General features: G+C 36.4%; 1 protein-coding gene across 1 annotated transcript in view; it reads left to right on the top strand.

Moving 5' to 3' along the window:
- LOC122806079 (flocculation protein FLO11-like) overlaps positions 1–24,102 on the top strand; it is a 244,101-nt gene that overhangs the window by 140,676 nt on the left and 79,323 nt on the right. The window contains exons 3-4 of the mRNA XM_044076318.1: positions 4,468–4,680; positions 7,474–7,692. Coding sequence (XP_043932253.1) covers positions 4,468–4,680; positions 7,474–7,692 — 432 coding nt within the window. The remainder of the gene's footprint in view (positions 1–4,467; positions 4,681–7,473; positions 7,693–24,102) is intronic.

Raw genomic sequence — 24,102 nt, forward strand, 5'->3', positions numbered from 1 at the left:
TCTCTTAGGGATTGCATGATCCATGCACTCGTGTAAGTGTTTATAAAGTGCAATTGTATAGGATTCAGCAGTCGTATCTCTATTGTCCGTCAGCATGGGTGTCGTGAAGTTTGCCACTTCTGTCTTAAGAAGCATGAAGTTGGCTTCGGAGAAATTTTTTATGGTGGTTTCCCTTATGGTGGGGTGGGGGTGGGATGTGGATATCTAGGGTGATTTGCTTGTGGTCAGATCTGACCAAAGGAAATTGACCTCTGGTGTGGAACACTGGTTGCCCTTGCTGGTAATGACTGGGTCTAGGATATTGCTGCCCCTGGTGGGGGTGTGGATAAGTTGATCCAAGGCATTGGAATTTATAAATTCCAGAAAACGTTGAGCGCAAGAGTTGGTACATGAGTAGTTTTCCCAGTTAATGGCGGGGTAGTTGAAATCGCCCATTATTAGGGTGTTAGGTTATACCCTAATATTTTCCATTTATCAAGAAATGAGGAGTGGGAATCCTGGAGCATGGTGGGGGATCTGTAGCAAGCTACAATTTGCATTGCGGTCTTGCCCAGAGTTTGTTGCACTTGGATAATCTCAGATGCATTATGCTGAGCAACTAGCCTGGCGGTGTGGATATCCTTAATGAATATGGACACGCCTCCGCCTTTAGTGCTTCGGTCCAGGTTAGGTGGCTGAAAGGTGTGGTATGAATTATAGCCTGGTAATGCAGAGGTGCTCTCTGGAGCCTTGAACCAGGTCTCTGTCACTGCACAGATGTCGATGTTCTCCATTTTAAGGAGTGCCTCGAGTGAGTGCATTTTGAGGTTTAGACTTCTAGCATTAAGTAGCATTACCCTCAGATTTTGCTTGCTAGTACCTGCTATAGTGATGAATTTGTCATTTGAATCTTGCCTAAAAAAGGCACTATAGGGGTGGCAAGAGCTTTAGTCAATATCCGGAATCCCAAGGGCAACAGGTGCAGGCCATCTCTGGCAAAGCATTGTGGTTTGTCGATCATGTCATCCCAGGCAGACAGATACTGGATCCCCTTAGAATGACACCAGAAGCTTAGCCAATTGTTGAAGTCAATCATTTTGTCCTTGTACTGTGGTATCATTCTGGGTGATGGCAGGATGCTACTCAGGGCCAGGGTCATACCTGCCTGGGCTACAAGATCAGAATGCTCCTCCATGTCTCTTTTCATGTAGTCCAGGGAGGTACATCTCAGGTCATTCACACCAACATGGACAATGACAGAGTCATATTTGTACTTGCTGTGGAGTGACCTGAGTGCATACGTTATGTGGCGGATCCTAGCACCTGACAGGCAGCTGACAGTAACTTTCTCCTTGTTTAGCCTGGTGAATGGAACATCAGTGTGCCTGACTACAGTCACCTATGACTAGAGTGTTGGGTATGTTGTTATGCCTTATGGGCTGTGGTTGAGTGGCACAATGAGTTTGTGGGCTATGTGTCATTTGGGTTGTGTTGGGAGGTGAAGGTTGCTTGCGTTTCTGCTTTGGAGGTCCCTGTTGCTTGGGTAGATTTTTTGTGAGAGCCTCCGCAAATGTAGGTGTGTGATTTGGGTTTCTATGTGTGTATTTTGGTGGTGTAAGTTTTGAGGCACTATGTGATGATTGTGGTGTGGTGCAAGTGTTTATCTTGACTGTCTAGTCCAGTCTTGGGTAAAGAGAGCTTTGCTTCCAGTTTGGTTATATAAGTGCATCTCTCACAGGTTGTAGTGTTGGGTGGTAGGAGGAGAGGGTTGTCTGTGTACATGAGGCAATTGCTGCATTGCCCCAAGAAGCCCAGATTCATCAGGTAGACAGGAGAAAACACCGGGAGCTGACCCTTAGACATGCCTGGATAGGTGCTTATTTATTAAGTACTAAAAACTGTTTTCCTCTAGACAGGTGAGGAAAGTTGAGTGCTGTAGTAATTTGTAGCTTATTTAGTGCTTACAATGAGTACTGAACAAGTGCTGAGCTCAAAGAAACAGATTTGAGTGCTGAAACTAGAAATCTGGCTAGTTCTAAGAAACAAAATTAAGCCAGAAGGCTTCCCTCCAACACAGAAAGGCTTGGGGGCTCAGAAGCTTACAAACAGTCCTGGATACAGCAAATCTGTATCTGGACTAGACAACTTTTAGGAAAGGCAGGAAACAAGCTTAGAAAGTTTTATTTTTTTTTGTAAAGTAGAAAGGGGAAAGGAGGAGCAGAAGCTAATTGGGTTGGACTTCTCAAATGTTCTCCCTGGAATAGGTAAAATGAGGTAATGCCACTAGACTGGGAGGAGTGTCCCAGATCAATCAGAACAAACAAACCCAACCAGATGCTTAACAATTGTAGAAAATTCTACTTAATACCTCACACACAGTGAGTAAAATAAAAGTGCTATAAATAACTCAGAAATAAGCAAAAAACAGGATACTTAATGCTATATATCACAGATTAGTTAGCTCAGAGCCCTTCCTCCGACTTCCTCCGATTAGCTCAGTGTGAAATGGCAGAAACAGTCACAAGTTAACTTCTTAAGTAACAAAATTGAAACTTGAAACAACTCTAAAAAAAGCTTGAAAGAACCAATGAGGTGCTTACTCCAAGGTGTAGTCCAGGCAACCCTAGTCAGCCAATGACCACAAACACTTCACTCTCACTGAAATGCTATACTGGCTTTGGCTAAGCTATGATGGCCTGGGACATGTGCTCAGACACACAGCCCCTACTAACAAACAAATAGGCCCAAAACACAAGCCTGAATATGGACAATGCTACACTACCAACACTACTTAGGTAGAAAAAACTACAGAAATGTTTAAACAGATAAAGGATCAAGGAGACTCTAGAGAATGCTTTTAAATGCAAACAAGTTATACGATACACTCCTGGCAAGAAATCAGAACAAACAAACCCAACCAGATGCTTAACAATTGTAGAAAATTCTACTTAATACCTCACACACAGTGAGTAAAACAAAAGTGTTGTAAATAAGCAAAAAACAGGATACTTAATGTTATATATCACAGATTAGTTAGCTCAGAGCCCTTCCTCCGACTTCCTCTAATTAGCTCAGTGTGAAAGGTTTACTAAAATGAGTATATCTTATGTTTTCAATATCTAGTGAGAAAGAAATATGAAAAGCATATCACTCCAGACAATTCTATTCTTTTCTAGACCTTTTACATACTTTTATTTCAAATATGTTTTAAAGGTGAAACATTTTGTGTCTTTTTACTAGGCAAAATGTAGTCCTATTAAAAATTAATCAGTATACTATGGATTACATATTGTTTGTCTGCCTAAACCTATGTGTATAACAGAGTTACTCTTCATAATGTCGCAGCCCAGTTCGTCAATTCTGAAAATGGTGAGACAAAAAAGTCATAACTGCAGAAGCATGAAGTCCCGGAACATTGTTTTTCCTCTCCATGAAAGTAGCCACTTGGCCACCATGGTGAACTTTGCCCTTTCTCCTCTGTAGTGCAGTCTTGGAGTTGGTATATTTAAGTTGGGGGGGGTGAAGCCACCCACCCCACTTCAATGGTTGTAATTTGTTACGGTTGTGGTTTTTTTCATTGGTGACCAAGTGGTTACTTTATCAATGAGGAAAGATGATGTTCTGGGACTTCATGCTTCTGCAGTTACGATGTTTTTGTCTTGCTGTTTTCAGAGTCAACGAACTGGGCTATGACGTTATGAAGGTAAATGACATAACAGGCCCAGAAGTACAGCCAACCTGAATAAACATTTCTGCATTTATTCATAACTGATACACAGTGACAGCAATAAAGTCTCTGAATTTTTTAGAACTCTAAACATACATTAAGCGCTGCAGCAGAATTAACAAAATTGCAATGAGTGATGCAGACCAAGGCTCCTATGCAAAAAATCATCAATTTTTTCTTGCAGGAACACAAGACAATGCCTACAGACATGCAGAAATGCATTCAGCAATGCTGTGACAAGCAGGTAAGAAATAATGCTGAGTACCCAACTATCCTAGGTCTCAATAAGAGCACTTACTACTAGAATGCTAGTAGTATTAGTTTGATATAATTTGTCCTGTATCTGTATAAACTAAAATTGAATCCAAACTGGGGATTAAGCCCCTACCTCAGAGTACTGGGACCTATCCAATTCTTCTATATGAGATTCCTAGTGCTGTCAGCTTTTTAGGGAACTACAGTAAAAAATTCTTCACCCAAAGATATAGCAAATTCTTACAAAAACAGTGAAGTATGTATCTGAAGAATTTAAATGATTCAGTTTTGATTAGAACAGATGAAATGGCTCAGAAATATAGAAAATGAAAGCCAACATATTTATGGAATAATTTGTGTAAGACCTCTTTTCATGTAACTTGCAGAGTGCAGATTTCATTATTTGCCTGCTTTTACTGTTCAGATCCACACTGCTCTGTTTTGATTCACCTTAATTTCTAAGGATGTTTGTAATAAAATTGTTAATTTATTTTTCAATATTACAGAAAAAACAAAAAAGCAACCTGCTCTAGTTCAACAGAATAACCCCATGAAACAGGTAGGAAAACAAGCAGAGGACAAGGAACATAAATCCACATCTCCATCACCAGATGTTAATAAGAAAACACTCCAGAATTCTGAGACTTCTGAGTCTGATCTTTTGGCAGGAACTATCACAATGAAAACACCAGAAGACACAATCATTAATAAGGAGAATGGTAATTATAAACATAGCACATATTTTCTATTGCTACATTACAGTTTTTTTTTTTTTTGTAATTTGTACCAAATTAGTAATTATTATATTTATGAAAATTGCATGCCATAGTTATTTCTTATTGCAAAGGAGTTAGTTGTGGAAAAATTACTGAACATGAATTCAAACACTGCTGCTGACTGATGAAACACTATGAGATTCTTCCTATAGAAACTGTGTCCTACCATCGTAAAGTTGTTAAGACCTGGTTATGCTGCAAAACTGTCACACCCGCCTGTAGTTGACCCAGAACTGAAGGGGAGGATATGTATCTGAGTGATCTAGTTATTGTCCATTTAGTTTGATGCATAATTTTAGTAAGGTGCTTAAAAAGTATTACTGAGATGTCTCCCAGAGAACTTAATAGCAATATTATGATAATACAAAATGGATTAAGACCATATTGTCTTTTTATTTTACACTTCTATTTTTCAGTCATGGACACTATTGACATGAATTTAAGTATACATGCAATTTACCTACATCTTTCAGAAGCAATTGCAAGTACTCCATGTACAGACATTGTCACATTGTTATTATGTAATATCAAACCTTATGTACTTTAATTGGCTAGGGTCTTGGCTGGAAAATTAACTTTCAAGACAGAATTGTACAAAATGAACTGTCACATTCTTTGAATTGTACAAATAATTTATTGTAACATTTTTTTTGGAACTTGTGAATGCTTTACTCAGGTAATGGCTATAGATGGTCTGTGGTCCAGCCCACCTAACTAATATACAAAGTTAATAAGTAAACTATTTAATGACTGTGGTATGTAGAATCCCTCAGAACTCTGATCTGAGGCCATTTTTACTCAATGTGTATGATAGTTTTGACATTAAATACACAATGTCTGTAGTAAATTTATTGCAGATAACTCAAAAGTTGTCTTTCTGATATTTAATATTACTAGCATATTATTTTACTGTCAGTTAGACCAGCCGATGTTATAAGCAAAGGTATATGGTCTTCCAGTCAACATTGCCACAATATGATTTTCTCTGATAAAATAAACATTTCCCTTATGCATTAAATTATCAAATTATACATCCTGTTATAAATTATAAGAGCTTGGAAATACATGTCTGAGTAGCATGGCCCTTTTCTTTGCCAGATATATCCAGGATGTATGTTGCTTTCTTTGGTCATAGAACAGGTATTACATACTCTTCCACCTAGATTTTCCAAGGTAATGACACTAGTCTGTTCATTGTTGAGACCATATATTGAAAGTGGGGCTACATTTTTTATGTTTCCATCATGAATATAATTAAGAATTGAAGGGATCCAGAGAGTATTTACTAAAAAAGATCTATTCAGTTAGGCATTTATTACAGACTTCTGTGGGAACGTTTAATAAAGGTGTTTCTGAATTTACATAACGAGAGACAGGCATCACCTTTACATTTAAATTTAATTGATCACATTATGGAGTGAGAACCCATAATAGTATAATATTTTTATGTACGTTAAAACTACAGCAAAGGCAACAAAAGTAGAGTTGTCTGTGTTATTATGGAACTCACTACCAATACAAGAAGCAGATTCTGGTTTAAAATAAGGTTAGATGAGCACTTCAAATGATATTGATATAGGTCTGCTGTTTCAGTTTTAAACTGTTAGTTGGCCTTTAGGGTATAGAGTTTGTTAGTAAATGCTTGAACTTATTACAGACCTTAATAATCTGAGGTAAGAGTTGTTAATGTCTTATGTCTACTATAAGATGGTAACAATCAGCATACATCTGTACGATGTAGTTGTACATCATGAAATAGAAATAAACTGAGTACATGATCACCTATTGACTAGTGTGCATAAAACAGAGTGCTATATATTGTTTGTGATCTAAAAAACCTGCTGAGCGGAAATGATAACTTTGTGGGTCTGGATGCATCTGGAACATAGTATATAGCAATTCTATAACAATGTAAACGAAGTATATGCTGAAGGACAATATTCACTCTGCTGGCTACTGCCAAGATACTTGGGTAGTTGGGCCCCAGTAAACATATCTGAATTTATATCTGACACATAGCTGCAGCAGCAGATTGTGTAGAAATTGTTTTTTACCAGATATCCACATATAGTATTAAAGACTGTAAATTAACAAACTAGTACTTAGTGATGCAGAACACAGCCTCTGATGCAAACAATCATAAGTTATGACCTTGCTGAAACTCAAAAGAACATGTCCAGAAAAGCAGAAAAGTGTTCAGCAATGCTTTGACATGCAGGCGGGGAATAATGTTCAGTACCCCAATTGTCCTTCAACGAGAACACTTGCTTTCTAGAATGCTAGTAATATTAATTTAATGTAATTGTTCCATATCTGTTGTAAACATTAAATGAAAATAAAATCTCAACTGGGATTAAGCCCCTACCTCAGTGTACTGAGACCAATTCTATACTTTAATAGGAGATTCTTAGTGGTGTTATCTTTTTAGGGAAATTACAGTAAAAATATGTTTCACAAAAAAAAAAAAGATTACTTTCTTAGAAGAACAATGATAAACACACTTGATTCTAGGCATCTTTAGACATAGCAAAGTTTCAATAATACAGAAAATGGAAGCCAAGATACATGTGGAATAATTTGTAGGTGAGTATAAGACCTCTTTTCTGGTAACTTGCAGAATGTGGACTTGATTATTTGCCAGCTTTTACTGCCCAAATCCACTTGACATATTTTATTTTGCCTTGAAGTATAAGGATGTTTGTAATAAGACTATTAATCTATTTTGCAATATTACAGCAAAAACAACAAAACAGTCTACTCCACCACAACAAATTAACTCTACTACACAGAAACTAGTAAGAAATCCATCAGAGGACAAGGAACATAAATCAACAACTCCATCACCAGATGCAAATAAACAAACACATCAGAATTCTGAGGCTCCTGATTCTGATTTTTTGACAAGAACTATTACAATGAAAACACCAGAGGAGACAATCATTAATAAAGAAGATGGTAATTATAAACATATCATAATCTTACCTTCATTATAGCCTTATTTTTTTGTAAATTATACAAGGCTAGTAATTATATTAATGAAGATCACATAAGTTCCTAAGTTTATAATTTGTATACCAGCATTATATCTAGTAATGCTGACTTCAAGATTTGTGGATCAAACACTTTCTTCACCAGCTCACAAATTTAGCTGTATCTTAAAAGAGTGCAAGTTCTTACTGTCTCTTATATGAAGTGATAATTTATTTCATAATATCAGCAAACATAATCATGTTCTCTTTGTACCTAAATCAAACTTTATAGCCTGATGTGTCCATGTTAAACTATACTGTGTGCATTTATGTCATCTTATTACAAAGGAGTTTGTCCTGGAAAATCACTCAGAATAAATTCATACTTCTATTGGCCCTGGTTAAACAGTCGGGACTCCTCTTGATGAAACTGTCAAAACATGATGTTTTATCTTAGTAAAGTTGTTTCAAGACTTAAGAGCTAGTTATGTTCTAGAAGTGTTGTAGCTTCTTATAGTTATCCCAGGATTGAGTGGGGGGTGGGGGTAATTTGACCGATATTGCTATTGTCCAATTAGATTGATGCATACTTTTAGTAAGATCTGAAAATATATAACAGAGACTTCTCCCAGAAAATCTAATAGAAAATAAGATGTAAGACAACATGTTTTTACTACAGGCCATCTTGTCTTATTCTGTTCTTTAGTCATAAATGTTTTTGGCATGGACTCGGGTATACATGTAGTTTCCCAAAACAATGACCACAAAATGGGAACAGTCCATAAAAGCTAGATTGCTATATAAAGAAAGAATTTTTATATTAAAATATGATACTTTGGTCTCTAGAGGTCTTAACTTGGAATGCAGTTGGAAGGTATTTATTTAATCACATTTAAGTAAGTGAATCATTGTATAATTGGAAAAAAATATTCTTAATTGATGTGATTATTTAAGTGACTGTTCTTTTAGATAAGTTTTATACTCTGTAAAGGCTGGTGTGCCAAGGCACTAGCGGATTTAATAAAGGAGCTCTTTTTTGGATTATCTGGCTGTAAGTCCATTGTGTATGGACTGTTCTCTTTTTGTGGTTATTGTTTTGGGTTTATATGGCCAGTCATCCTAATTACCATCTGCCCAGAATTTTCTGGGAGTCTAGTATGGATGCTAGCCAGAGATCTATGGACAATTTCGTTGCTCCTACTAGTGAGTGTTTGAGCTCTAGGGAGAATGGAGAAGTTCCAAATGGTGGTGTACAAATGCAAGTAAAACTGTTTGAGTAAATAGAAGAGGAGGGAAGGAAAAGAGGGAGTAATCTCTTTATGTCAGAGGGACAGCATTCTGTATCAACAGTTTCCTTGGAGATGCAATAAGGAGACATTGGTTTTCCTTAATATACAAAGTCTTCAATGATATCTGAAGCTTGATGCTACTCTGAGGGGTTTGAGGGCAGTTAAACATCCCTCTACCCCTTTTGATATCTCCAGCGAGGAGGACAAAAGATTCCAGGTGCTGTGGGTAGCTGCTGCCCATCATTGCTCTACTGAATGGATTAATATCCTAACATAACGGGATATGAATAAACAACAGAAACTTAAGGAAGAGATTACATCTGTGTGTACAGCTGTTAATTTGCTGTCTGGAATTGTTTGTTTAAACACATTCTTGAATGGCATCAAAGATCGCTTGAAGCAATTTGAAGAGAGTATTATTGAAAAAAAGAAGGTTAAGCTGCAGAGACTCTTGTGTGAGTATGACAACAAATGCCTTTATCAGAGTAACCAGTCGGAATAAGCATCAACACCATGTGAGTTTCAAGAACCAGGATGGGACTGAGAGGCAACATTGCATGTCCTTTGCTTCCCCGGGAGAGACCAGTGCTTCCATTGAATGGGAGAATGATGATGTAGAATATCCACCGCTACCTGCAGTTCAAAATCCAGTGAATCTACAGTGAACATTTTGTGACCAGTGTGCAGGTGCAGGGAGATATATTAACACGAGAAAACGCCAAATGGGGAATGATCCAGGTGCCAGGAATCTAAGGGAAGGACAGAACAACAACTATACAAAAAGAGGTAAATGGTACTAGTGTACCTTGGAATAATTGTGAACTTTCTGACACTGGGACGGAACTGAGTTATATTGTTAACTTGTTGGGCTATGTTTTTTCTAATGAGGAGTTATCTCTGCTTAATTGTGGCCTGAAGTTTGTGCCAACTCTTTTGCTGTGTTTATATTAAATTAAAGGTGATATTTTTAGTTTTGTTAGAAAAATATATTTAAAGAATTTGTTTTTGAATAGATCTTATATTGAAAATGGGAATATTACTGAAAACGGGAATATCTCTGATTTTAGTGATGAGTTGGGTTATAGCTTTTATTTGTGCAATTCTGAAATTGATGTTAATTTATATTGTATTTTAAACACAGATAGCGTGAAAAATAAAATCTATTTTATGCCACCTTTTTGTCATGATTCTGTGCAGCAGTTTTCATCTATGTTACATTATAATGTGGAAATGAGATATAATGAGTTTTTGAAGAATGTTTAAAATGTGGATTTTAATTTGACTAAGGGGAAATGGAAAGGTCTAGAAGTTTGAGTAGGATGAGAGAGAGCTTGTTTTCAAACCTTCAGACAAGGGCAATAAACTTTTAGTTATGCATGTTGATCAATACTTTAGAATGTGTTTACAGCATTTAAATTATGATAATGTTTACAAGGTGGTAGAGAAAAGTAAATATATATTTTCACGAATTGAGCTCAAAGAATTATTAAATAAGGAGTACAGGCTTGGTTATTTTTCTAGGGAACACATTGAGAAGAGGTTTAAGTTTCATTACAGTACTATGTCCTACTTCTACTGTCTTCCTAAGATACATAAGGGTATGTATAATCCTCCTGGCCACCTGATCATATCAGCATGCAATTATTTTACACAAAATGATGGGTTGTTTTTACATAGTTATTTATTGCCTTTTGTTCTGAAATTAAAATCTTATGTAAAAGATACATTTGATGTTTTAGACAAGATTTCTGATATTATTTGGGGTGAGGAAATGCACTGGATAACCACTGATATGGTTAGTTTGTATACAAATATTCAGCATAATTTTGGTTTAGAAGCTCTTTCTTTTTTTCTTGGAGAAAGCCCAGTTTCAGTTTTTGCTACTGAATTAATTTATTTTGTTTAGTTAATAGTTTTTTTAATTTAATGGTGAATTGTACCAGCAAGTTCAGGGTACTGCCATGGGGGGAAGCTTTTGCCCCCATGTATGCTAATTTGTTTATGGGTTTGTCTGAGTTAGAGTATATTTTTGTTTCTGTGTTTTTTAGGAAGTATGCTATTAAATATTTCAGATGTATTGATGATCTTATATTTATTTGTCAAGGAGGATGGGATCTTGTTAATGATTTTATACAATACTTAAGTAATAATATATTTAATTTGAGTTTTAATGGCCTAAAATAGGGCAGAAAGTATCATTTTTAGATGTGATATTGGAGGCTGTTGACAATGATATTCATATTAGAATTTATAAAAACTTTGATGATGGTAATCACTATTTGAATGGACGTAGTTGTCACCCCCCATACTCTGTTAGCTCTTCCTCACAGTGAGTTTTTGAGGGTGCATTATGTATAATGATACTGAATTTTGTGAAGAATTATGGTGTATGAGGGATATGTTTATTAAAAGAGGGTATGATGTAGAAAATTTGAATAAAAGCATGGCTAGATTTATTGGTTGTCATTGTAACAGGCAATTGAACTTTGAGTCTAATAGAAGGGGTTAGCCCATGAACAGAGATAGGAATAAACAAAAAATCTTTTTGTTATGACTTTAGTCCAGAAGTAGTAAACCTAGTGAAATTGTGTTGTTTTTTTTTAACCCAACATAAATATTTTAGTGGTATGTTAGAATATACACCAGGTATTGCTTATATGAGAGTAGGAACATCAGGGCTATGTTGATTCATGGAAGGTTTATATCTTCTGTGCAACCACCTGATAGATATATTTATAGAGTAGAGACTATATCTTGTGATAAATGTTGTAGTTGTAAATATGTGGTGTGAAGTTTTAGTGTTATTAATGGTAGGAAGTATAATGTAACAGGTAATTTTAGTTGTGAGTCAGAGGGAATAATATATGCCTTGAGGTGTCAATGCGATAAGTTTTACATTGGGGTAAGCAACAGGGCTTTTAAAGTGCATCTTCAGGGACACCTAAGGGATATTAGAAAGGCCAGAATGGAAAGTCTGATTGCTGCACATTCTAAAATTCACCATTGTATGGATGAGGGGGGACTCCAAGCTACTGTTTTAGATCAGATTCATTGTGGGCAATTTGATAACATTGATATAAAAGCTATATTGCTATATAAAGAAATCATTTTTATATTAAAATATGATACTTTGGTCCCTAGAGATCTTAACTTGGAATGCAGTTGGTAGGTATTTATTTAATTGTTTTTAATTAAGTGAATAATTGTATAATTGGAAAAATGTTCTTAATTGATGCTGTTATTTAAGTAACCATTCTTTTTGTTAAGTTTTATACTCTGTAAAGGCTGGTGTGCTGAGGCGCTAGAGTAGTTAATAAAGGAGCTCTTTTTTGGATTATCTGGCTGTGAGTTAATTGTTTATATATATATATATATATATATATATATATATATATATATATATATATATATAAAACATTCTTGTGTAACTGATTTTGACCATATTTTTGACTCATATGTTTGATTCTCTGTAAACTGTTTGTGTTTTTGTGTTTTTTGGAGCTTTTCTCCTCGGGTCTCCACTGAAAATGGGCCACAAGCCCAGCTGGACCAACCTGGATAACAAATGTCAATAAATAGTAAAAATATAGTTTATGCAGGTCTTTCAAAAGAATTGACTATATTCCATGTACATGAATAGTTAACTGGTGGGGCTTTGATTGGTAAACTTACTTTCAGGTGAAAATTTTGAGAACTTATGAAATTAATGGCTATGACTTGGTATCCCTCATGGTTATGATTTGGGACTATATTTACTCAATGTTCTTCTCTGATGTATATGCCTGTATGTGTGCCTATAAATACACAAGTTAATACACAAGTTATCTGTTGTACATTTGCAGACAACTCAAAAATTGCCCTTCAGAAACTTAGCATAAATGATAAGCAAACTGATGTTATAAGCAAAAGCATATAGTATAAAAAGAGCAATACCAGTCACATTTAATAAAATAAATAAGCATTTCCCATATGCAATAATTGGCCATAATATAAATCTTATTATGTACGGTTTTGTGAATTCCTGCCTTTATGACTCTTTCCTTTGACAGATATATCCAATGTGTATGCAAAATAGTTTTGTTGATGGTAAGGCTGATATTACTGTTCTATCTAGATCCTACAAGATAATGATACTTTGGTTTGCTCCTTTAGTTAGGACACATATTGAAAGTGGAACCAGCTTCTCAAGGCATTCCAACATGATTATAAAACTTGAAAGGATCCACAGTATATTTAGTATATAGATCTGTTCTGTTCTGTTAGGTCTTTGCACATTATAGACTTCTGAGGGAAATTTTAATAAAAGTTTTTCTGGGTTTACATAACAAGAGACCAGCATCAACCTTAAATTTAAATTTAATTGATCACAGAGTGAGTACGCATAATAGTAAACCATTAGTTTTTGTTGAAACTACAGCAAATACAGTAAAAGTCAAGACTGGATGAATGTTTTGGATTACATAACTATAGGCCTGTTGTTTTAGTCTTATACTCCTTTGATGGCCCTCAGGGGCCTAAACTTTATTAGTTTAACCATGAACCTATGACAGCCCTTAATGATCTGGGGCCAAAATAATTAATTGTGATCTTCAAGGATTGATTTTCACCTCTGAGGGAAATATGATTAGAATGCCCAGTAATCGATGTGTCTATAAACAGAGTGCTGCATGTAACTAAGTATGTGATCAGAACACCCAGTAATTGATGTGTCCATAAACAGAGTGCTACATGCAACTACGTATGTGATCAGAACATCCAGTGATAGATGAGTCCATAAACAGAGTGCTGCAAGTTATTCACGACCTTAAAAGCCTATCTAGTGTAAATGATAACTTTGTAGGAATAAGTACATCTTGACGTTGTATACAGCAATTCTACAACACTGCAAAGTAGAAATATATGGTTTCTCATGGTTTAATTTCTCCAAGTCTTTTGGGTTTCTAATACCATGATGGGAAAGAACCCTATTCCTAAGTCAAAAGATGATTAAAGTTCATGAAATTAGTATTGTTTCAGCCTTTGATGTTAGCCAGAAGTGTTCTTCACAGTACACACAATGTGCCCAGAAATGACTGCTTCTGCAATTCATATTTTTTATTTTATTTTACATTTGTTAACCGGGGTGTCTGACTGAGCCGAAAAGGCCCTTTTTCAGCAGTGGCCCAGGGAGAAAAGCTCCACATATAAAAATTACAGATACATTTTGATATTTAGACATGATCAGTATACAAACAAATTACAATAGACATTTTTTACAGTGGCATGCAGCGCATTAACAGTTACAGTGGAAAGTAAGAACAAGAAAATATTAATTTAAAAATAAAGGTAATTAATAGATTTGTGGTGTACAGCTGAAATTTGGAACATAGGTAGAATACATACATAGTACACAGGTGCAGTACATACATTGTACATTAGCCAGTGTTTGTGAGTAAGAGTGAAAACTATTATCAAGTACTCAAGGTTTAGTATGTATACCTTATCCGCTTTCACTAGCCTGGGGAGCAGTCATAGCACTGCCAACTTTGCTTGAGATGTTGCCTAATGAGGCTTTTAAAGGAGGCTTTGGATAATGTGTTTTGTATGCTAGCGGGGAAAGAGTTCCATTTTTTAGCCACTGACTACTATATAGTGTGTCTCCAAAGCTATTGTAGCTGTTGCTGACTTCTAGTAGTAGTTTGTTTGATGATCTAAGAGGCCTTTTGGCTGAGTGATGTTGTACTAGGTTTTTGAGGGCAGGACACTTATTGGGGAGGTAATAGATAGAATGACAGAGGCAGAGCTGATTGTAGGCTAGGAGGTTGGGCAGTTCAAACCAGTGGAGCTGCCTCAAAGCAGTACAGTAAATTAGTTCTATATGAGGAATTTGCAGCAAAGTGGGCAATTCTGTTATAGCAGGCTTCCATTTTGATTAGTTTAGTTTTGTTGAGATTAGTCAGAATGAATGCATAGAGTAGGGTGGATAGAAGTTGGGAGCGATGGCTGATCTTGTGTTGTTGGTAAGAAATGGTTTGATACGGTAGAGTGATCTCAGTTTGGCATGAACTTTTTTAATAGTTGAGATGACTATCAAATTTTAGGTGGGAGTCTATGGTTATTCCCAATAGCTTAGCCTGTGCCACTGAAGCGACTGGAGTAGCATTTGTGGAGTAGATAGTGAATTGACTGTTATCAGTGTTTTTGTTAGAACTGGTTATAATCATAAGCTGAGTTTTCTTTGGATTGAGGATAAGTTGGGCTTTGGTAAGGTAGTTTTCAATGTCGAGAATGCTAGTTGAGTTGTTTGCAGGAGGGTGAGAATGTTTTGTGCAGTACAGATTAAGGTAGTATCATCTGCATTCTGAATGACAGATGCATGCTGTGTGGAGGTAAGGAGGTCATTTGTGAAGACTGTGAATAGTAGTGGTCCTAAGATAGAACCCTGTGGGACTCCTATAGTTATGGGCAGCTGAGGAGAGAGAGAATTTTGAAAAACTTGTAACCAAACACTTCCTCACAAATCACAAAGCAGAATGCGGTCCAGGTCACAATAAAGGATGTCTTCAGAAATTCAGTCAAATGCAGCCAAAAATAAACCAAAAAACAGTTTATTGCATAATGACTGAATTTCTGAAGACGTCCTTTATTGTGACCGGGATGCATTCTGCTTTGTGATTTGTGAGAGAGAGAATTTTCCCATTTCACAGCTTGGTACCTGTCAGTTAAGTAGCTTTGGAACCAGGTAAGAGTGGAATTTGATAGGTGATATTGGTTTAGTTTGTTTAGCAGGATTTGGTGCGAGACTATGGCAAATGCTTTGGACATATCCAGAAAAAGAGTTGACGCCTGCAGGCCTTTGGTTTTGAGATGGTTTACTGTGTCTGTGAAGCAGAGGAGGGCTGTAGTGGTACTATGGGCAGGTCTGAAACCATGTTGAGTAGGTGACAGGATGCTGCTGTCTAGGAGATATTTTAGCACCTGGGTATGGATGCATTTTTCTAGGATTTTGGCCAGGGGGGAGAGTAAAGCAATGGGTCTGTAGTTATTAACTTCAGTGGGGGTCCTGCCTTTATGTATGGGTGTAACATAGGATATTTTCCAGAGTTTGGGCACATAGTTTTCAACAATTGATCTGTTTATGAGAGTGGAGATTGGGATAGCTATAGCATCTGCTGTGAGTTTCAAGAAATAGCTGGGGAGTAGGTTGGCTGCTGTTGATGAGGTTTTTAGTTTGGAGAGCATGCTTTTGATAGAAGTGGTGGAAACTGTTTTGAGGGTAAAGCTTGTATTAGTGTTATTTGTGTTGGGGGGGGGTAGTGAGGTTGGAACTGTCCTGTGATACTAAGGATAGAATGGAGTTCACAAAGTGAGAGTTGAATTGTGTTTCGATGGGAACTTTAGTGTCAGGGGTGGTTGGATTTGGGGTAGCCTTTTGGGTGGATTTTAGTAGCTGGTTTACATTTTTCCAAAATTTTGGGAGGTTGTGTTGGTATTTAGTTTGTAATGTCATGTAGTAGGATTTTTTGTCCAGCCTAATGCATTTTTTGCACGGTTGTGCAGTTCTTGGTACTTAGGCTTTGTGTTTCTTTGTTTTTTTGATAGTAAAGCCAGGTAGTATCTCTGGACTTGAGGATTTGTTTGGTTTCTCTACTGAGCCAGGGATTTGTAGAGGTTCTAACCTTGATTTTGCGCAATGGAGTGACAGTGTCTAGGGGTTGTAGAAATGTTTTGTTGAAATATGCTACGGTCACGTGGGAGGGTTTTTAGGGGGGGGTCCAGTCACAGTTACAGAGTAAAGTATTGAGGACCTCAGGATAGAAATTTTTTTGTGTTTCTAGCGGATTTATAGTTAGTGGTTTTGCGTATGCTAGTTTTACTATGTATAAGGTAAATTATGCTGTATGATATGGTAGCATACCTTAATATGACTATACATTCTGTTTTATAAGACCTGTTTCTCCTACTACTATTAAAACTGTCTGGTTATCCTTCTTACACATTGCCATCATTTCTGCCTGCAAATCCTGATATTTTATGACTTTGTGTTTCTCTGCATGTGAGACACTGTAATCACTGGGCATATCAATTTCAATGATCAATGTTACTTTTGTCTTCTTTTCATGGACTACTGTATCTGTTTTTTTTTTTTTTTTGCATCTATTTTTGAACTGTTGTTCGTGGGTGATCCCATGTGATACAAACTTCATAATTCTCTATAATACTTTGTGATTTATGTTTCCAATACTTGTCAGCTACTTCAGTATTGTAAAGCAACAGTGTTATACCTTAAAAAATATTACATTTTCAAAGGGTAAGTGTATGGTGAAGGGCAATACTGATGCTTGGGTATGTAGATGAATGTGATTCTTGCTGTGCATGGCTTAACCTACATGGTAACCACAGTGATGACAAGCAGCATAGTCTACATACATTAGACTGAATGACCCCAACAAAGTGAGTAGAGCTACTCCTGAACATCACCTGTAGCATGCTGTTGACAGATTGCCAATACCACTATAGGTCAGGGTCTACACAGCACTAGGAGTATTTGTAACCACAGAAATCCAGGGCTTGTGGGGAAACCTAGTGAGTATGCCACAAGCCTCTACTCCTAGCATGCTGCATGCACTGCTACACAGCTGCATTCCCATGAATATACTGACTTTCCTCAAGTGAGCAAGGAAATGCATTGCGCTATGTATGCTTTTTGTCCTGTAGTAGGTTTGTCAGAAGTGCTGAGTGTTACTGACTGCTCTGGCACATTGATAAGATCAACTAAGTTGTACTCAGAGTTTATACCATAACAACTGCACCACTCTGTCAATGATCACAATGTGTGTGTGTGGATAGTAAACAGATTGAAAGTCTGCCGATTGTAAATGCAACCCTCAAAACAACAAAATCTAAAGTGTAACAGATGATGTATATGAAATGCAAGACTTCAGCATCTCACAGTATTCTCTCTTAACCAAGGTGTAGAGGTTTTAAAACCAGCAATGTGTGCCATGGGAAACATAAGCTCTAAATGTTTTATTTATCAAATAAACTTTAACTCTCTTACAGAATATTGTCCATGGTAGATGTCATTGGTTCTTGTTTTTTGATACATCTACTTTTAAACAAAAACAATGCTTTTTTGGCACTAGGCAAAAGCTCACTTCTATCTCCAGATAAACTATCTAAAACTCATTAATCACCTTACTAACACTACTGAAAATGTCACTTCTGTCAAATACCTAAGGGTTTGGTTGGACCCCTTCCTAAATTTACAACTCCAGCTGGACCACACACACACACACACACACACACACACACACACACACACACACACACACACACACACACACACACACACACACACAAAATCAACTCTCTACTATTCCTGGCTAATAGGACTCCCCTTTTCTATCCAGACTTTCTGTACATACCATAGGTAACGGTATCATACTGGCTCAGCTAGAATATTGTCTCCCACTAATTGCTGCAGCTTCTAAAATAAATATATTCACCATTTAGTCCATTTCAAATCCTATTTACAGATTCATTACTCTTTCCACAAGCAATGAACTGCTGCAGCTTCTAAAATAAATATACCCAACATTTTAGTCCATTTCAAATGCTATTTGCAGATTCAACACTCTTTCCACAAGCAATGAACACCACTGCAAAGTTACTAAGATAGCTAACTGGCTACCTGTGAAACAATGTGCTAACTTTCTACTTGCCTCTTAACTATTTCAACTTGCCAGGAATGACCCTTCCCTCCACTAGCTTCCAGACTATTTAGAGATGTAACAGTACATAACCTTAGACATCTTAATCACTGCTGTCCTGTCCTCCATCCACCCCTCCCCCCCAAAAAACAAGGTTTTTCTGCCTAGAACATGCTTTCTCAGTCCTTGGTTCCAACCTGTGGGAATATCTCCCTTCTTTTCTTAAAGATCATTCATCTTACCCTATTTTCTGTTCATAAAGTAAAGCACACTTCAAGACACTAGAAAAATACAACTTAATCTCTTTATTCCCTTCTTTTGTCTGCATACCTTGAGCTGACTATTTTTGATTGTGATTCTTTCAGCATGTGAACTCTGATGTCTCTCTATATTTAATGCATGTAAATATTGTGTTTTTTCAGTAACTCTGTATATAATTTAATTTATCCATGTCCTTTATAGACTCAAGCAAACTGTGAAATTCACTTTGTATATGATATATGTATGTATTGCATTTTGGTCATTCACTGTGTAGATGTTGTGTTTGTGCATCTATTGTGTTTTACCCAGGTTGAAACTGAAATACATCCAATGGGATCAGTGCTGTACCCCAGTTAACAAATTAAAAATAAAATGAAATAAAATGTACTGTTTCTGGAGTGTTGGTGTTAATAGTAATTTCAGGGTTGACATGTATAAAAGTAACGAGGCATATGAGGCATAGCTCTCCATATCAGTGCGTGCAAGAGGGCAACCATCCCTACAAAAGTGTAATATTTATTTTCAGATTTCACTGTTATTGAAGTTGCATTGCACTTTAAATTTGAAGTGTCTGGACTTGCATTATAACGTCTTGCACTTATGATAGTAAGCCATAGACCACAACATAAGATAATGTGCAGTGGTGTCCACGTACAGTGGATAAGTCACCTGTAGTTTACATTTTTCTAGAGTAAAATCTTACATGGCAACCTCACAGGTGAATATATTTACAGTGTGCATGCCACTGTTATGCAATGTAATCTATCAGGAGTACAGTGATACACAATTCTTATTCCATTCCACCTGTTTCCCATGGAGGCAATGTATAATTGTGGATCATCTGTAACATTGTTCATATCACAGAATAACTATTTATGTATGATAATTCACTGTGTTTTTTCTGTTTCTTTGTAGATTAGCTTACCCAAGTCATTACTGTCTATCTGAGATACACTCAGTGACAGTACAGGACAGTGCCCATTTTATGTCTGTATATCCGTAATGCTGAACTAATAGTGTCCTCACATCTGTAGGGCATTATACATGTGTTATTTAAATATACAAGACTGTTTTATGTTGGCCATTAATGATAGTTTCCTTTATAGAGTGCTGTATCTCCATGCACCAGAAGTTCATACTGGTTCATACAGTCTTGATTTGTTGAGACTCAGTGAATTATAAAAACACCACTAAGATCTCACACAGTATAATCACATGTTGTACAAAATGCAAATAGTCATTTCTGAAGGGGTTTAACCACATACTTTGGGGGGAATATGGAAGTATCACTCCCATAGCCTGATCTTTCAATATATCAACTATGATTTTGTACAAACTCAGAACAAGAGAAAAGCTAACACATCATTTCGGAGAGTCAGGAGTTAAAGCAATTTTGAATTAGATGCTACAGAAAAAAACTGTGACACAGAGGAGTGAAGAAATGCATCATGAACTCTTTACCTGGGAAACAGTATAGTAGTTGTGTAAAGCCAACAGCACCAATGAGCATCTTGCTATAGAATGCCACATTATGTACCCATAAGGGTTTGAAAGTTTGATTAAAGCACAAAGTTTAAAACTGGAGAGGAACCCAAAATGGCTGAAGAGCTGCTGTAGACTTCACATAGGCTGCGCTTGTTTATAAAATCTAACAAATGAAATTTACGTAATAATTGAGTGAGAAGGGGCCAAGTTATTTTAAAGAAAATATTTTATGGCATTTTTAACAGAATTGTAAATTTGCGGTTTTAGGATTAATTTATAAATGCCTCTACAACTAATACAATCGGACCAGCTCAACTAATGATCACCCTTAGATTATCTTATAATGAAATGTCTGCAACAAAAGAGAAAAGGTAACTTTATAGTAACAGTATAGTATAATCCTATAGTATAGTGACAGTATAGTAAGTTTATAGTATAAGGTAACAGGTGATTTTATAGGAATTATTCTTAAAAATGTTCAATTTCCAGGCTAAAACAGATTTTGTACTTAACTGTAGTAAACAAACTAAACAACTTATGACTACGATGCTACAACAAGGAGTACAAACAAAGAACATACAGAATGCCTTATCAGATACTGATGTCAGTCTAAAAAAGAACATACCGCATGACTTATCAGACGTTGATGGCAATCTAAAATAGAACATACCGAATACCTTATTAGACACCGATGCCAGTCTAAAACAAAGCATACAGAATGCCCTATCAGACATTGATGGCAGTCTAAAACAGAAAGTACTGAATGCCTTATCAGACACTGATGGCAGTCTAAAACAGAACATACGAAACGCCTTATCAGACACCAAAGTCAGTCTAAAACAGAACGTACAGAATGCCTTACCAGACACTGATGTCAGTCTAAAACAGAACATACCGAATGCCTTATCAGACACTGATGTCAGTCTAAAACAGAACATACCAAATGCCTTATCAGACACTGATGTCAGTCTAAAACAGAATGTAAGGAATGCCTTATCAGACACTGATGGCAGTCTAAAACAGAACATACCGAATGCCTTATCAGACACCAATGTCAGTCTAAAACAGAAAGTATGGAATGCCTTGTCAGACACTGATGGCAATCTAAAACAGAACACACAGAATGCCTTATCAGACACAGATATTGGAGGTAATGCTGATTTACCCACAGCTGGCTTGCTTTGGTCATGAGGGCAAACACCAACCTTGGGTAAATCCAGCATTACCCACACCCAGCCATGGGCTATTGCTATAGCATAAAATTCCTTATCAGACACTGATGTCAGTCTTAAACAGATCATACAGAATGCCTTATCTGACACTGATGTCAGTCTAAAACAGAACATATGGAATGCCTTATCAGACATTAATGACAGTCTGAAACAGGACATACAGAATGCCTTATCAGATACTGATGGCAGTCTAAAACAGAGCATTCAGAATGCCTTATCAGACAATGATGGCAGTCTAAAACAGGAGAACATACAGAATGAGTTTCTCTTAAAACAATATATACAGCTGTTGGTTAACTGGGGGAATAGAGGAACAGGGACATTTAGAACAATATGAGACTATATGAACTATCAGAAAAGATGGAAGGCAACAACGTGCCAAATTTCCTAACTTGTTAGATTGAAACAATATTATAATTAAGGAATTTCCTATGAAAGGAAAATAGTTCAAAAGTTGCTTTTGAACTTCCCCACAAGCTAGAGAAAGTTAAGAGCTTTATCTGTACAATTCAATTCATATCTAGATAAATAATTATTGGATGTGTCTGGTCTAACCCCCTCTTAAAGTAGGAGACAATAACATCAGATGTGGTAGCAACCTTTTCACTAAAATGGTGGAAAAAAGACAAAGAAAAACTTACTGGCCCTTGGTTAAAAGCTCTCAAATAATAATATCAAAACATGTAGTCATTCCTGTGGTGGTGACATAGACTTTTATTCTTGATCAACCTAAAAATACTTAAGTATTAAAAAAATAGAGAAGATTGTAAATAATATGATTTTTTTATTTGGTATAGTCATTTCTTCTGTTTTTTTAGAAACCTCATATTTTGTCTGCACAATATCAGCTTGAGTTTAATTTTACATGGCCTAACAGTGCACAACAATGGACAGAAATGTGTGTCCCCTTGCAAGCAGTGTTTAGGTAAGTGTTTGCTGTTTCTCACTTTTGTTTTTCATATGTTCGACCGACATTTCAAATGTCGATCATATGGTCTCGGCCATATGAAATTTGGCATTTTGAACTGTCGGACATATGAAGTAGATCCATATATATATATATATATATATATATATATATATATATATATATATATATATATATATAGAGAGAGAGAGAGAGAGTTACACTTCAGAATCTCAAATTACTGAAATCCTGAATTTCAGTAATTCGATACCATGAAGCCGAAAACCAGTATGCTGAAAGTGCATTAGAGCAAATTTGAATATCTCAAATCCGTGCTTATGCATTAACGATGTGTTGCGTGTAGTGTTATGGTGCCTGAAATTGCAGGTGAGTGTTTGTGTGTGTTCTTCTATGTTGTATGTGTGGGTAAGGGTAGGGAGGTGTAAGTGTGAGTGTTGGATTTGTTGGTGTTTGTGTATGTGTGATGTGTATTTGTGTGTGAGCGAGTGGAGGATGGCATGGTGTGATTTTTTTTTTTTATGTTATCTGCGACCTCAGAGTTGGTATATGTAAGTGGGGAGGTGTAGGGGGCTGCAGGTGCAGGGGTAGCACAGAAGAGGAAAGTCCCGCCGTTCAACACACAAAATCGCACATTAAAGTAGATGTGGGCTCAAGGAGGACCGAATTAATGTAGAATATTTTGAACCACACACTAATAGCAGCTGAACATTCGCTACTGACCAAAGGTTTGACTTTCATTCCCTCTTCCAAAATTGAGATAAGTGATTTGTTAATTGAACTCCAACTCTTTGTACGCAATGTAGCCCTGAAACTTTTATTTATTGACAATGACACTTCTATCAATGTTAGAACTTTTAAGAAACCTAGTACAATGACACCTAAGCTACCCAAACATTTAGATGTGTTTATTAAAAGTTGTGAGAAGGACCTATACATGTTGAATAATAATAGCAATACACAATATGAAAGTAATTTATCAGATAATGAAAAGCAAGCACTTTATGATTTACGTAATAACAGTGACATAGTTATACATCCTTCAGACAAAGGAGGACCAGTAGTAGTTTTAGACTCCGAGTACGTAGTTTTAGACTCTGAGTACTACAACACTGAAATGCTGTTGATGTTAACAGATGTTCAGAGTTATCAAATTGTCTCTACGGATATTGCTTATGACATGTATGAAAGTATTAACCGGACTCTGCAGGAGAGTATGCAAATGGGTGTTATTAACAAAGAACTGTTAATTTTTTTTCATGTTGAGAAACCCTTAATACCTCGAATACATGGGCTACTACCCAAAATTCATAAAAACCCTACACGTCCGAAATTCAGACCGATAGTGGTGGGCGCAGGCTGGCTTATTGAGCCAATTTCTATTTATATAGATAAACAGTTGAAAGTGGTGTTAAATGAATGCCCTGCTATACTTAGAGATACTCAACATTTTCTTAATGACTTACATGAAATATGTAGAGGTTCAGAGGGAAAGAAATTTGACTGGTTAGT

Source organism: Protopterus annectens, chromosome 7.part0 (assembly GCF_019279795.1).
Source record: "Protopterus annectens isolate FY-2018-M chromosome 7.part0, PAN1.0, whole genome shotgun sequence".
In the NCBI taxonomy this organism is placed as follows: Eukaryota; Metazoa; Chordata; order Ceratodontiformes; family Protopteridae; genus Protopterus; species Protopterus annectens.